Source organism: Monoraphidium neglectum (assembly GCF_000611645.1).
Source record: "Monoraphidium neglectum strain SAG 48.87 unplaced genomic scaffold scaffold01454, whole genome shotgun sequence".
Classification (NCBI taxonomy): domain Eukaryota; kingdom Viridiplantae; phylum Chlorophyta; class Chlorophyceae; order Sphaeropleales; family Selenastraceae; genus Monoraphidium; species Monoraphidium neglectum.
In genome coordinates, this window is record NW_014012174.1 from 4387 (window position 1) to 14801 (window position 10415).

Here is a 10415-nt window from a genome sequence, read left to right on the forward strand (position 1 = left end):
GCCAAACCCGCCGTAAGCGTGGGACCCGCCGCCGCGGGCCGGCGCCTGCGGCTGGGGCGCGCCCTGCTGGCGCGGGGGCGGCGGGGGGCCGTAGCCGGCGCCGAAGGCCGCGCCGGGGTCGGGGCGGGGGGCAGCGGGCGGCTGGGGTTGCTGGGGTTGCTGGGTCGGCTGGGGCGGCTGCTGCTGCTGCTGTGGGGAAGGCCCAGGTGGCGGCCCAGGCTGCTGCTGCTGCTGCTGCTGCTGCTGCTGCTGCTGCTGCAGTTGCTGCTGCTGCTGCAGTTGCTGCTGCAGCTGTGCCTGCTGCGGGGCCTGTGGTGGCGGGGCCCCGGCTGGGATGCCAGCCGGCGGCCAGGGGCCCGGGCCCTGCACCTGCTGCGGGCCCAATGGCGGCATCGGGAAGCCTGGCGGGAGGTTGAAGCCGGGCGGCAGCTGCCCGGGCCCTGCGGGCGGGCCCATGTTGGGCGGCATCGGGCCCCCAGGACCCATCATGGGCGGGCGCCCGCCAGGCATCGGGCCTGCGGGAGGGGCGGGGAAGGGACGCGTGGCGGTCAAGACACTCACCAAAGTGACGCAGAGTTTGAAATTTAGTGACCGACAACACAACCGGGGGCACAGCCCGCTGCCCCGCACCTGGCCCGTACGGCCCCTTGAAGTGGGGCGCCAGCTGCCCGTACGGGAAGCCCGGCGGCACCGCGCCTGGCGGAAGACTGCCGGGCGGGAAGGGGTTGGGGGGCATCCCCATCCCAGGCACCCCATGCGGCGGCATGCCGCCTGGGGGAGGCATGCCGTGCGGGGCAAACCCCCGGGGCGCGCCGTGCGGCGGCGGCGCCATGGGGCCGCCCGGCCCCATCGCCCAGGGCGGCGGGGGCTGCTGGTGCAAGAACGGCTGCTGCAGGGGCCCCTGCGGCGCTCCTGGCAGCATGGGCGTCCCTGGCGCACGTTGCTGCTGCTGCTGCTGCTGCTGCTGCTCTGGCTGTGGCCCGGGAGACGCCAGGGACGCCGCAGCTGCGCCCCCCTTGAGCAGCGCTAGCAAGCCACCGCCCTTGTCCGCAGCCGCCGCCGCCTGCTTCTGCTGCTGCTCCCGCGCCCGGCTAATCATTTCGGCCTCCAGTTGCTCAGCAGACATGGCACCCGCCACCATTGCCCCCGCACCCGGCGCCCGGACGGCCGGCTGTGGCGTCCCGCCTGGCGCCGTGGGCCCGACGGCCGCGGTGGGTGCTGGTTGCTGGGAGGGCCAGAGGGAGGGCGCCTGGGGCCCCAGGGCGGCGGCGGCCGACGCGGAGGCGCCTATTGGCTTGCCGTCTGGCAGGCCTCCCAGATGGAGGTCTAGGCCGATCGAGAAAGGCTGGCTCGCCGGCGGGAGCGACGCCGCTGGCGCAGCCAGCCCACCGGACGCGGCGGACCGCATGGCGGACAGCAGCGACGGCACCGGCGGCGGCGCGGGGCCGCTCGCGGGCGCCAGGTGCTGCTGCTGCTGCTGCTGCTGCTGCCGGTTGCCTGGGGCGACGTCGCCGGCCGCGAGCTTGCGTGCGAACAGCGCGGCGAGCGACAAGTCCTCGTCCTCGTCCTCGTCGTCGCCGTCGCCGACCATCTGCTCAATCGGGAGGTCGTCCTCTTCAAACCCGCCAATGGGGTGCTCCTCTGGCGGCGCCTCGAGGCCGTCCTGGCGTGCGTGCGTGCGTGCGTACGTGTGAGAGTGCGTGCATGCATGCGGGGTGAGAGGGCAGGCGAGGCAAAGCTGAGACGACAGAGCGGGTTGCTTTTAAGACATGAGCTGCCAAGTGGCAGGAGTGGGGCATAGCGTACAGGGCACCCCGACGCACAACCCTGCTGCGGCGCAAAAGGCCATATGATAGGCGGCTCGGATGCATCCCCAGCTGCCAGCCTGCGATGGCACGGCCTCGCAACTGCACTGGGCTTCCATTCGGCCGCCGCCACGCTGCAGCCCTCGCACCTCCAAAGCGCCGCCCAGCTCCTCATTTGGGAGCTGCATCTCCCCGAAGAATCCATACTGGGTGGCGTTGAATTCGCCCTGCGTACATCAAGCAGGAGCAGGCCATTGATCCGGCGATCTGAGGCACTGGCAGCAAGGCCCCCGTAGATCCCGTTGCATACATACCTCTTGGACCACCGCCCTTGTGAAGCCTCCAGATGGGCCTACGGGTGGAAGGCGCTTGCAGCGTGGGCTCCAAGCTTGACGGGACCGCCCAGGCGTATGGGACCGGACGAGTCAGTGTCTACCCACCCATGGCTCCGTCCATCTCTACTACGCCTCCAAGCGCCTCTGAGGCGCTGGAAGCTAGGCTCTCCCCACAAACCAGATCACAACGTGCTGTCTGGTCGCATGCTGTGGGAACACTGCTTCGTCACGGATCGTACGAGTGCTCATCAATGTCTACTCAGATCGATGGGATCACTCGACCCCTAGCTTGCAACAGCTGCATTGATCACCTGGCACTGCCTCGTCACCAGGCTGGTGCGTACGCAGTCGGTGCATGCACGTATGATGCCGCGACACAGGTGTGTGGCCCTACATAAGCTAAAAGGGGGCATCTTATCACATGATCAGGGCCACGCGGGCAGGGGCGACTTTTTCAGGCGCGGGTTGCGCGCGCGCAGTCCTTGGGACACCCGCCAAGGACTCCGCCGGCAACATGATGGCGCGCCGCACGCGTCCAGCAGCTTTTCCCCTCAAACCTGCAAGTTTCTTGTGCATATGCGCTGGGCCCTAGAAGCTTTCGATCACATACACCACAATAGCAGGGAGCGCCGCTCAAACCATGGGCGCCGGCACGCCCCACCCGGCTGCGGTGCTGCTGCTGGCGCTCCTCGCCGGCCCCAGCGCAGCTGCGGCAGCGGCAGCAGCGGCGGCGGCCGCAGCCGGTCCCTCCATCATGCCCGGCGGCCTCGATCTCGGGGAGGCCCTGCTGACATACAAGAACCTCCTGCAGCGCGCCCGCGCCGAGCGCCGCGCGGCGCCGGGCGGCGCGGCGTCCGACGCCGCACTCCTCGCGTCGCCCGTGTCGCGCCTTGAGGTCTCGCCGCCGCCGGAGAAGATCATCCCCCTGCCCCTGGGCTTCGGCTACGTCAACGCGACCTACTACTCGCGCCCGAAGACCGAGCCGACGGGCTGCGGGGCCGGGTCCAACGACCGGACGTGCGGGCACCCGTTCTCCCTTGACGCGCAGCGATACGTCGCCACTATGGAGGAGCTCGTGGTTCCCAAGGTATGGCTCGGCCGCCGCCGGCTGCGCGCGCTTCGGTTTGACCGCTGCAGGTTTGACCGATGTTGACCGGTCGGGGGCGACGGCCGCGGCGCGACGATCGCCGCGGTGGCAGATTGAAGGGCGCGCCCGGGCTGGGGTCTTCGTTTGGTAGAAGCGCACGCGAGCCGGACACCGCGGAAGCGTGCAGGCAATGTGCATCGATGGGGAGTTTTTCAGAGGGGGCCTGCAGCTGCTTGCTCGAAAGACGTCGGCCTGCTGGCCGGACCGCGGCGCCCCAACAGATGCAGGATGGGAGTCGCAGTGCTCTACAGGTCCGCTGTCCCCCCTTTGTCCTTGTGATGCCCAGTTTCCCCAGTTTCCCCATCTTTTAAACCCCCTGATCCCAATACCCCTTAGCCGTACCCCTCACCCTCACCCTTGCCCCTCAACCTCACCCCTACCCGTCACACCCTTGTTCCTCACCCCCATCCTCACGTCCCAGGGCTACCCCCTTGAGGCCTACGAAGTCACCACACAGGACGGATACATCGTGGGTGCCGAATACAATCGCGAGGCCCTGAATATCACCCTGAACCCTTGCTTGAGGGGCGCCCAAGCAGGGCGCCCTGGGTGCGCCGCGTCCAGGCCTCCGCAGCCGGCCCTTGCCTGTGCTGCTGCCCCCGCTAACGGCCTCGCCTCCGCTGCCTGCATCCCTCCGGCCTCGCAGCTGACCCTGTACAGGATTCCCCACGGAAAGTGAGCCCGTAGAAAGGGACACCATCTCAACCTGGTTCTGGCACATCAGCAACACAGGGTTTACCCCTTCACACAAACGTGTGGAGGGTTTTTTTTACACGTGCACACAAAAAGTGACGTCTCGCTACTTTGTGCCTCGCAGCACCACCCTGAACCTCACTCCTGGCCACGTCCACCGCATGGCGGGCGGCGGTTGCCTGCATCCCAACGCTTCGTCTGTGCAGCTCACTGTTTAGACTTGGGAAACACACCAAGCTCCCCTGCGCTCAAAACCTCCGATTGGCAGGTATCGCAGCACGCAGCGCGGCCCCAAGCCCGTTGTTTTTCTGCAACACGGCGTCACCCTCGCCAGCAGGTAGGTGATTCCTGCCCGCGCCGCTCACTGCACCGCCACGGGGCCCGGCCGGGCGCGATTTTAACAGCTCAAAAGCGTGCTCCGGGAGCTGGGTGGACGCGTTGGGCGCGAGCAAGAGTCACTCACGATCAGACCCCTGCCTTGCTCGCTGCCACCCCATTTCGCGTGCGTACATCCAACATAGGGTTTCCTGCTGCCACACTGACGCGCCACAGTTCAGTGCAGCTTCCTGCACGTGCCAGCGGAAGGCAAAGTGGCGGCCACACAGACCCCTCCAAGCCGCCCCACCCCACCCAATCCCCACCCCCCTGCAACGGCCAGCTGCTTCGTGGTCCTGAACCCCAACGAGTCCCTGGCATTCGTGCTGGCCGACGCTGGCTTTGACGTGTGGATGGGCAACACGAGGGGCAACACCTACTCCAGGAACCATGTGTCCCTCAACAACTACCAAGCAGAGTTCTGGTGGGCGGGTGGGAAGGGGGGAGGGGTGGGTAGCGCAACTCTCAGCGACGGAGGCGTGCGCCAGCTGAGAGCACAAACAATACTGAGCAGGATGCGATGTAGAAACACGCGCCTGGATGTTGAGTGTCCGTCTGTGGTGCTTTCAAAGGTGTGCCTGCGGCTGCCAGACCTTTCTCAAGCCACCCCCGCAAAGCAACACCCTGCCTCGAACCTCTCTCGTCAAACCGCCGCCCCTGCCTGCGCAGGCACTTCAGCATAGACGAGCTGTCCTTGATCGACCTCCCCACCATGATCGATTTCAGTGAGTAGATCGGTCTTGCGCTTGTGCCCCAGGTGCATCTTGCTCCAGTCTTCTGCGCGCATCAGGCAACGAAGGGCAGCCCTGCGCTGCAATCAAGGGGCGGGCTCCAGGCCGGGCCGCCAGCACACGCCACCCGCGTACGAAAAACGGCTGGCGCTAGACAGCTGCAATCCGCTGTCAGTCATCTGTTGGTCAGCCCCTCCTTACGCAATCCTCCACTATGCCCCTCTCTGCACGACACCGCAGCTTTGGCAAAAACGGATGCCAAGAAAACAGCTTACATTGGGTGAGTGCGCAGAGATTGTGCCGTTTGACACAATGGGTGGGCTGCATGATATGATATCAGTGCATCTAAGTCCCCAATCGTCACAGCCGGCGAGCGGACCTGCCCTGCTTGCCGGCGCCCACTCACAGGGTGGTTGCAGGCTCGCCCCTCAGAAATCGCACAGAGCGTCCCACGCCACCCCCCCTTCTGCTGGTCGCCCCCCAGTCACTCCCAGGGCAGCACCCTCGCGTTTGCGCTGCTGTCGGCCATACCAGAGTACAATGACAGACTCTCGGTGGTCAACCACATGGGCCCGGTGGTCTTTGTGGGTGAGCCGAATGCATGCACGCACGCATGCATGTATGCACATGCATGGGCACATACGTGCGCGCATGCTCACGCACATGCATGTGTACTTGCATGCAAGCATGCGCTAGAAACTGCAAATCCTGGGTTGAATCGCGCATCACTTGAGGCAGATGCGTTGCATTTTTTTGGCGGTGCAGAGGCGGCTGATGGTCGTGCCGCGCGCGGCGCACATTGAAATGACAAACCCTCCCAATTGATCTGAATCCTGCCACGCCTGCCACGCCTGCCACGCCTGCCACGCCTGCCACGCCTGCCACGCCTGCCACGGCTGTCCCCACCTCACATCCCAACTGATGTGCAGAGGAAGTCACGGCGCCGTTCCTGCGGTTTGCCGCCACGGCTAAGCTTGATCAGGTCACTGGGGTTTGTGGGTAGCGCGGCTCAGCATAGCGTAATGGGTGGGGACGGTTGCGAGGTTTGGGTTCAGGGTCGAGCACAGGGTTTTGAATGGCGGAAGAGCTGGAAGGCAGGATCAGCTTTGGGGGGCTGAAGGGTGCAGGGTTCATCATGGGTTCAACAGCAAGGGCATCAGGGCGTGGCAGTCTTAGGATCCAGGACTACACTCAGGGTTTTGGCTGGTTGCGAGGGCACGTCATGTCATGGTGCCATGCACGTCGAGCTGCATGTAGGGCTGGCTTGGCGGACTCCCTCCTCGCTGCCCGCGCCTGTGCGTCAACTCCTCGCCGTGCTGCGCGTTGCTGCCAGATAAACACCATCCAAACGCTTCACACGCCCCAACGGCCCCCGCCGACCGTGCCCTATACCCACCCACCTTTCAACCCTTTTGCTTTGTGAGCCCAGGTCCTGTCTGATCTGGTGATCCCGGAATTTCTGCCCACACGCCTGACGGCCCCTGTTTCCCAGACTCTCTGCAGGTGGGGGGCATGCAGACCCCATGCCGCAAGCCCGAGGTGGCGCAGGGTTTATGTGCGTGCACGCCCAAATCTGTGTCCCTCTGCCGCCCTGCGGTGGGCGCGCCTGTGGAGGTGGCTTCCGTCTGTGGTGATGCTTCAAATGTTGGGAACCAACCAGGACCTGAACATGGGCTCACCTCCTCAACAACCCCTTTGCCCATCCTGCCATTGATGCAATGTCCCTCGATTGGGGGGGGCTGGAGATGCGACCAAACTGTTGGTGTATGTCTGAGCAACAGGTTGGCCGGCCCACCGCTTGGCTGTGCCACCTGTTGACGTGGTTGCCGTTTTGCATCACCACCAACAACCTTCTGCAGCACCTACCCACCCGATGAAATCTGCGGGGCGCTGATCTCTTTCCTCTTCTTCGGCCCATCACAGTTCATCAGCCCAGGTGCGCATTGATTCTGCTATCACGGGCCATGCCCCTGTGCATTTCCCCCGCCCATCCGCGGAGCCCAGCCAGCAGCTCTGCGCACAGCCGCAGCCGCAGCCGCACTCTCGAGGCAAACAGGCCCAGGGGGGGGTGCGATGAGACAGAAGGGCGGCAAACCTGACCGCGCCTCATTTCACAAATACGGTAACCCCTTTGCTGGCGGCAAGCTTTTTCTGTTCGACCAGCCGAGCCTGGCCTTGGGACAAATTGAACGACCTGTCTCACCACTGCGCACCCCCCAAACCAATCCTGCCCTGCCAGATGACTACCTTGCCATCTGGCGCACGGTGGGGCCAAAGTGACGGCCTGCATCCCAATCGTGTTGCTGTAACTCCCTCGCCCCGTCCCCTGCTGCCCTGGGCTTGCACTGCCACAGCCCCTTCGCCCGCGCCCATCCTGCGGCAACGGGCTGCGACGTTGCAGCTGATGGCGCCCACCACGCCTCTGCCGTCTCCCCACCATGCCGCCCGCGCCGCATCCACCTGCACCTATCAGTGGCCATCGGGCGTGGGGTCGCGCAACCTGCAGCACTGGGCCCAGATGTTCCGGGACAGGAAGCCCACTTTTGCGCAATACGACTTTGGTGGGTGGGAGGCTCGTCGTGCATTCATTCACAGCTTCGCCCTCCTGGGGCGCGGAGTGGTTTCAGAGGCTGCGCTGGACTGGGGGGTCGCATGGCACAGCCGCCGAGGGAGGAGGGGCGCGGGAGCGGGTGCAGCAATGGGGCTCCCGTCACCGTCAGTGGCGACGCATGTGTGTAGGGCACACGACTCACCCCTCGAGCAGCAGCTGCATGAACCAGCCAATATGCCCCCACTCATTTACAAGTATGCACACATGCATTTTTACTCACCATCTGGGCAGGCACGCTCTGCAATCGCACCAAGTGGGTTAAAGGCCACCGGCTGGAGCCCCACCCCATGAAGGAGTCCTGCAACCAGGCCAAGTACGGCTCCAAGATCCCGCCATCATACGGTGAGCGCCCTTGCACGGCACTGTGCGCCGCGGACAGCCCCCTCTTCAAGCCACGTCAGCTGGACGCGCGTGCGTGTCCGCCGATGTCCGTTCGCTCGCACGAACCCACAGCTGCCGTGGCGTCACTGGCATCCCTTAGACAACTGGAGCCGCCGCCGCACCCTCGCTGCCCACCCGTCTCCCCCCCCTCCCTACGCCTTGCCTGACGTGCCTGCCCCGCGTGCGCCCGGCCCCCACTTGACCGGCCCCCACCAAACCCCGATTCACGCGCGCGCCCGGCAGACATCTCGCGCATCAGGGCGCCTCAGGCCTACTTTCTAGCAGAGTACGACGTCCTCACAATGGCCTACGACACGCGGGAGCAGTTCAGGCGCGTCCCGGCCAACGTGAGCGTCGGGCAGTTTATCTACGCCGGCTACGGCCACATGGACTTCGTGGTGCGTGGCGTGGCGCGAGGCGTGCCGTCGTGGGCGTCGGTAGCGTGGCGTGGCGTGGCGCAGGGGGGACAGGCGTGCGGTCGGGGGCGTGGGTGGGCCTTTGGGGGGAGCGTTGCAAGGCAGGTTTTAGGTGGAGCGGGGGCGTGCATGATTGGTACTCAAGCGTGTGCTGCTGCGAGTGCGCGCGTGTGTGTGCACGAGCGTGTGCACGTGCGTGTGCGCCTGGTCACCCAAAAAGCTGGCGACCTCCCTTCCCATTACTGGTGCAGTGGGACCGCAACCGCAAGCATGCCGACGAGATGGTTGACGTCATGCTGAGGTACGCACCAGGGACGTACTGATGAAAATCAAAAAGATTCATCATGGCTCATCAATCAACACACTGACGACTATGCCTGAGACGTCGCAAATTGTTCAGCACCACCACCACCGCTTGCCCTGAGACAGTCATTGGGCACTGTTGGTCAGACCTGTCAATCAACTGCGTTGAGGTTTGACACACGCGCGCCGATTCCCCTGTTTATGAACAGCGCCAGCCATTGCCTGGCAGCTGTGTGGCAGGCTTGGGCTGAGCAGGCCGGGCAGGCGGGAGGGGGCCGCACGAATGTTGACATGCCACAGCAAACTCCTAGCTTCTTCTCTTTAAATTTGCTTGCATTTTCCTCTTATTGCGCACGCGTAGCGCTGCTGACTGGATGTGAGCGGGTTGGGCTTGCATGCTTGGGCTGCCAAGGCACACGCTTGCACGTACGCAAGAAGGTGGTGCATGTGGCCTCTCTTGCGCCCCACCATGTATTTGCGGGCCCGCTGCAGCAAGCTTCAAAGCACAGCGGCCGCAGCGCGGGTGGGATAAACGCGATGATTACAGCAGGGGGATGGGGGGCAGCAGGTGCGTCGACGAGTTGCCCCTTTGCATCAACAGCCGTTGTGGCTTTGCGACAGCACCAGTGTTGCGGTGCCATGTGCGCCACAAGCCGGCTAGGACGGGCAAGGGAATGGCGCGCATGTGCGCACAACTCCGGTTTGTGTTGTTGCAGGGTCGGCCACATGATACGTTGGGCTGCCAAAGCAGGCTGTCAAGGCTGCAAGCAGGGGCTGTAAAATATGGGTCAGCACGTCGGAGAAGAGGGCTCAAAGAAGAGCTTATGAAAGCGGGCGTCGACCGGCGGGGCGTCGTCAGGGGTGTGTGCAAACGCGCGGGCATGCGCAACAGCAGGGCGGCGGTGCCAGGGCCCACGCAACCAGCGGCCAGCGGTTGATCCCGCCGGCGCAACGACGCAGCAACGCGAGTCACGGCAAAGCAGCAAATCAGTGGCAAACCACCAATGCAAGGGGCAGGTGGGTACGGGAGGGGCCACTCGGCATGGAGCGAAGAGCACGCGGCGCCAGCCTGCTAGCAGGCCGCTGCCAACTTTTGCCGTCCCGCGCAGGGTGGATGGGGCGCCCTGCCAGTCAAGCGGTGGCGGCGCCAGCTGCGGGGCTGCAAGCACGGCGTGCCTGAGGGCGTCCGTGACAGCGGGTCATAAACGAGGAATAAGGGAGTGAGGGGTCGCAAATGCGCCCGGGCCAGCAGGCCGTGCCCGCCAGGGCGCAAGGGGTGCGCGAGCGTCACAGCCACGCCGTGTTGCGCGCCGCGGTCGCCTCCTCTGGCGTCGGCACGTGCCGCAGCATCTCCTCGGACCCGATCTGCAGGTCCGAGGTTCGCACGTTCAGATCGCTGTTGGGCATGCCCATGTCCGTGCTCATCAGCACGGCGTCGTCCATGCCTTCGAGCTGGTTGAGGATCGACCCCAGGCTGCGAGCAGACTGCAGCTGCATCGCCTCAGGCACCGTATCCAAGCTGAGCGCCGGGGCCAGCGCCGCCGCCGCGCCGATCAGCCGCGCGACGGGCCCCGGCGGCGCCGGCGCCGCCTGCGCCGTCGCGGGCGCGGCGGCGGCC

General features: G+C 65.3%; 3 protein-coding genes across 3 annotated transcripts in view; 1 reads left to right on the plus strand and 2 right to left on the minus strand.

Moving 5' to 3' along the window:
* Positions 1–1993, minus strand: part of MNEG_7931 (hypothetical protein) — a gene marked incomplete at both ends in the record, with an annotated part of 4606 nt that extends 2613 nt beyond the window's left edge. The window contains 4 exons of the mRNA XM_014043594.1: positions 370–515; positions 631–771; positions 940–1663; positions 1955–1993. Coding sequence (XP_013899048.1) covers positions 370–515; positions 631–771; positions 940–1663; positions 1955–1993 — 1050 coding nt within the window. The remainder of the gene's footprint in view (positions 1–369; positions 516–630; positions 772–939; positions 1664–1954) is intronic.
* Positions 1994–2780: 787 nt separating this feature from the next.
* Positions 2781–8817, plus strand: MNEG_7932 (lipase A, lysosomal acid, cholesterol esterase; the record flags this gene model as incomplete). The annotated part of the gene is made up of 15 exons (XM_014043595.1): positions 2781–3227; positions 3709–3756; positions 3934–3962; positions 4249–4317; positions 4639–4779; positions 5025–5080; positions 5327–5366; positions 5571–5674; positions 6579–6589; positions 7010–7022; positions 7326–7351; positions 7560–7647; positions 7929–8039; positions 8322–8476; positions 8746–8817. 15 exons carry the CDS (start codon positions 2781–2783, stop codon positions 8815–8817), a joined length of 1410 nt encoding a protein of 469 aa, XP_013899049.1.
* A 1267-nt stretch (positions 8818–10084) lies between these two features.
* MNEG_7933 (hypothetical protein) lies at positions 10085–10387 on the minus strand (the record flags this gene model as incomplete). Its single annotated transcript, XM_014043596.1, has 1 exon — positions 10085–10387. A coding segment is annotated over one exon (303 nt), but the record flags the coding sequence as incomplete, so codon positions are not given.
* Positions 10388–10415: the final 28 nt, after the last annotated feature.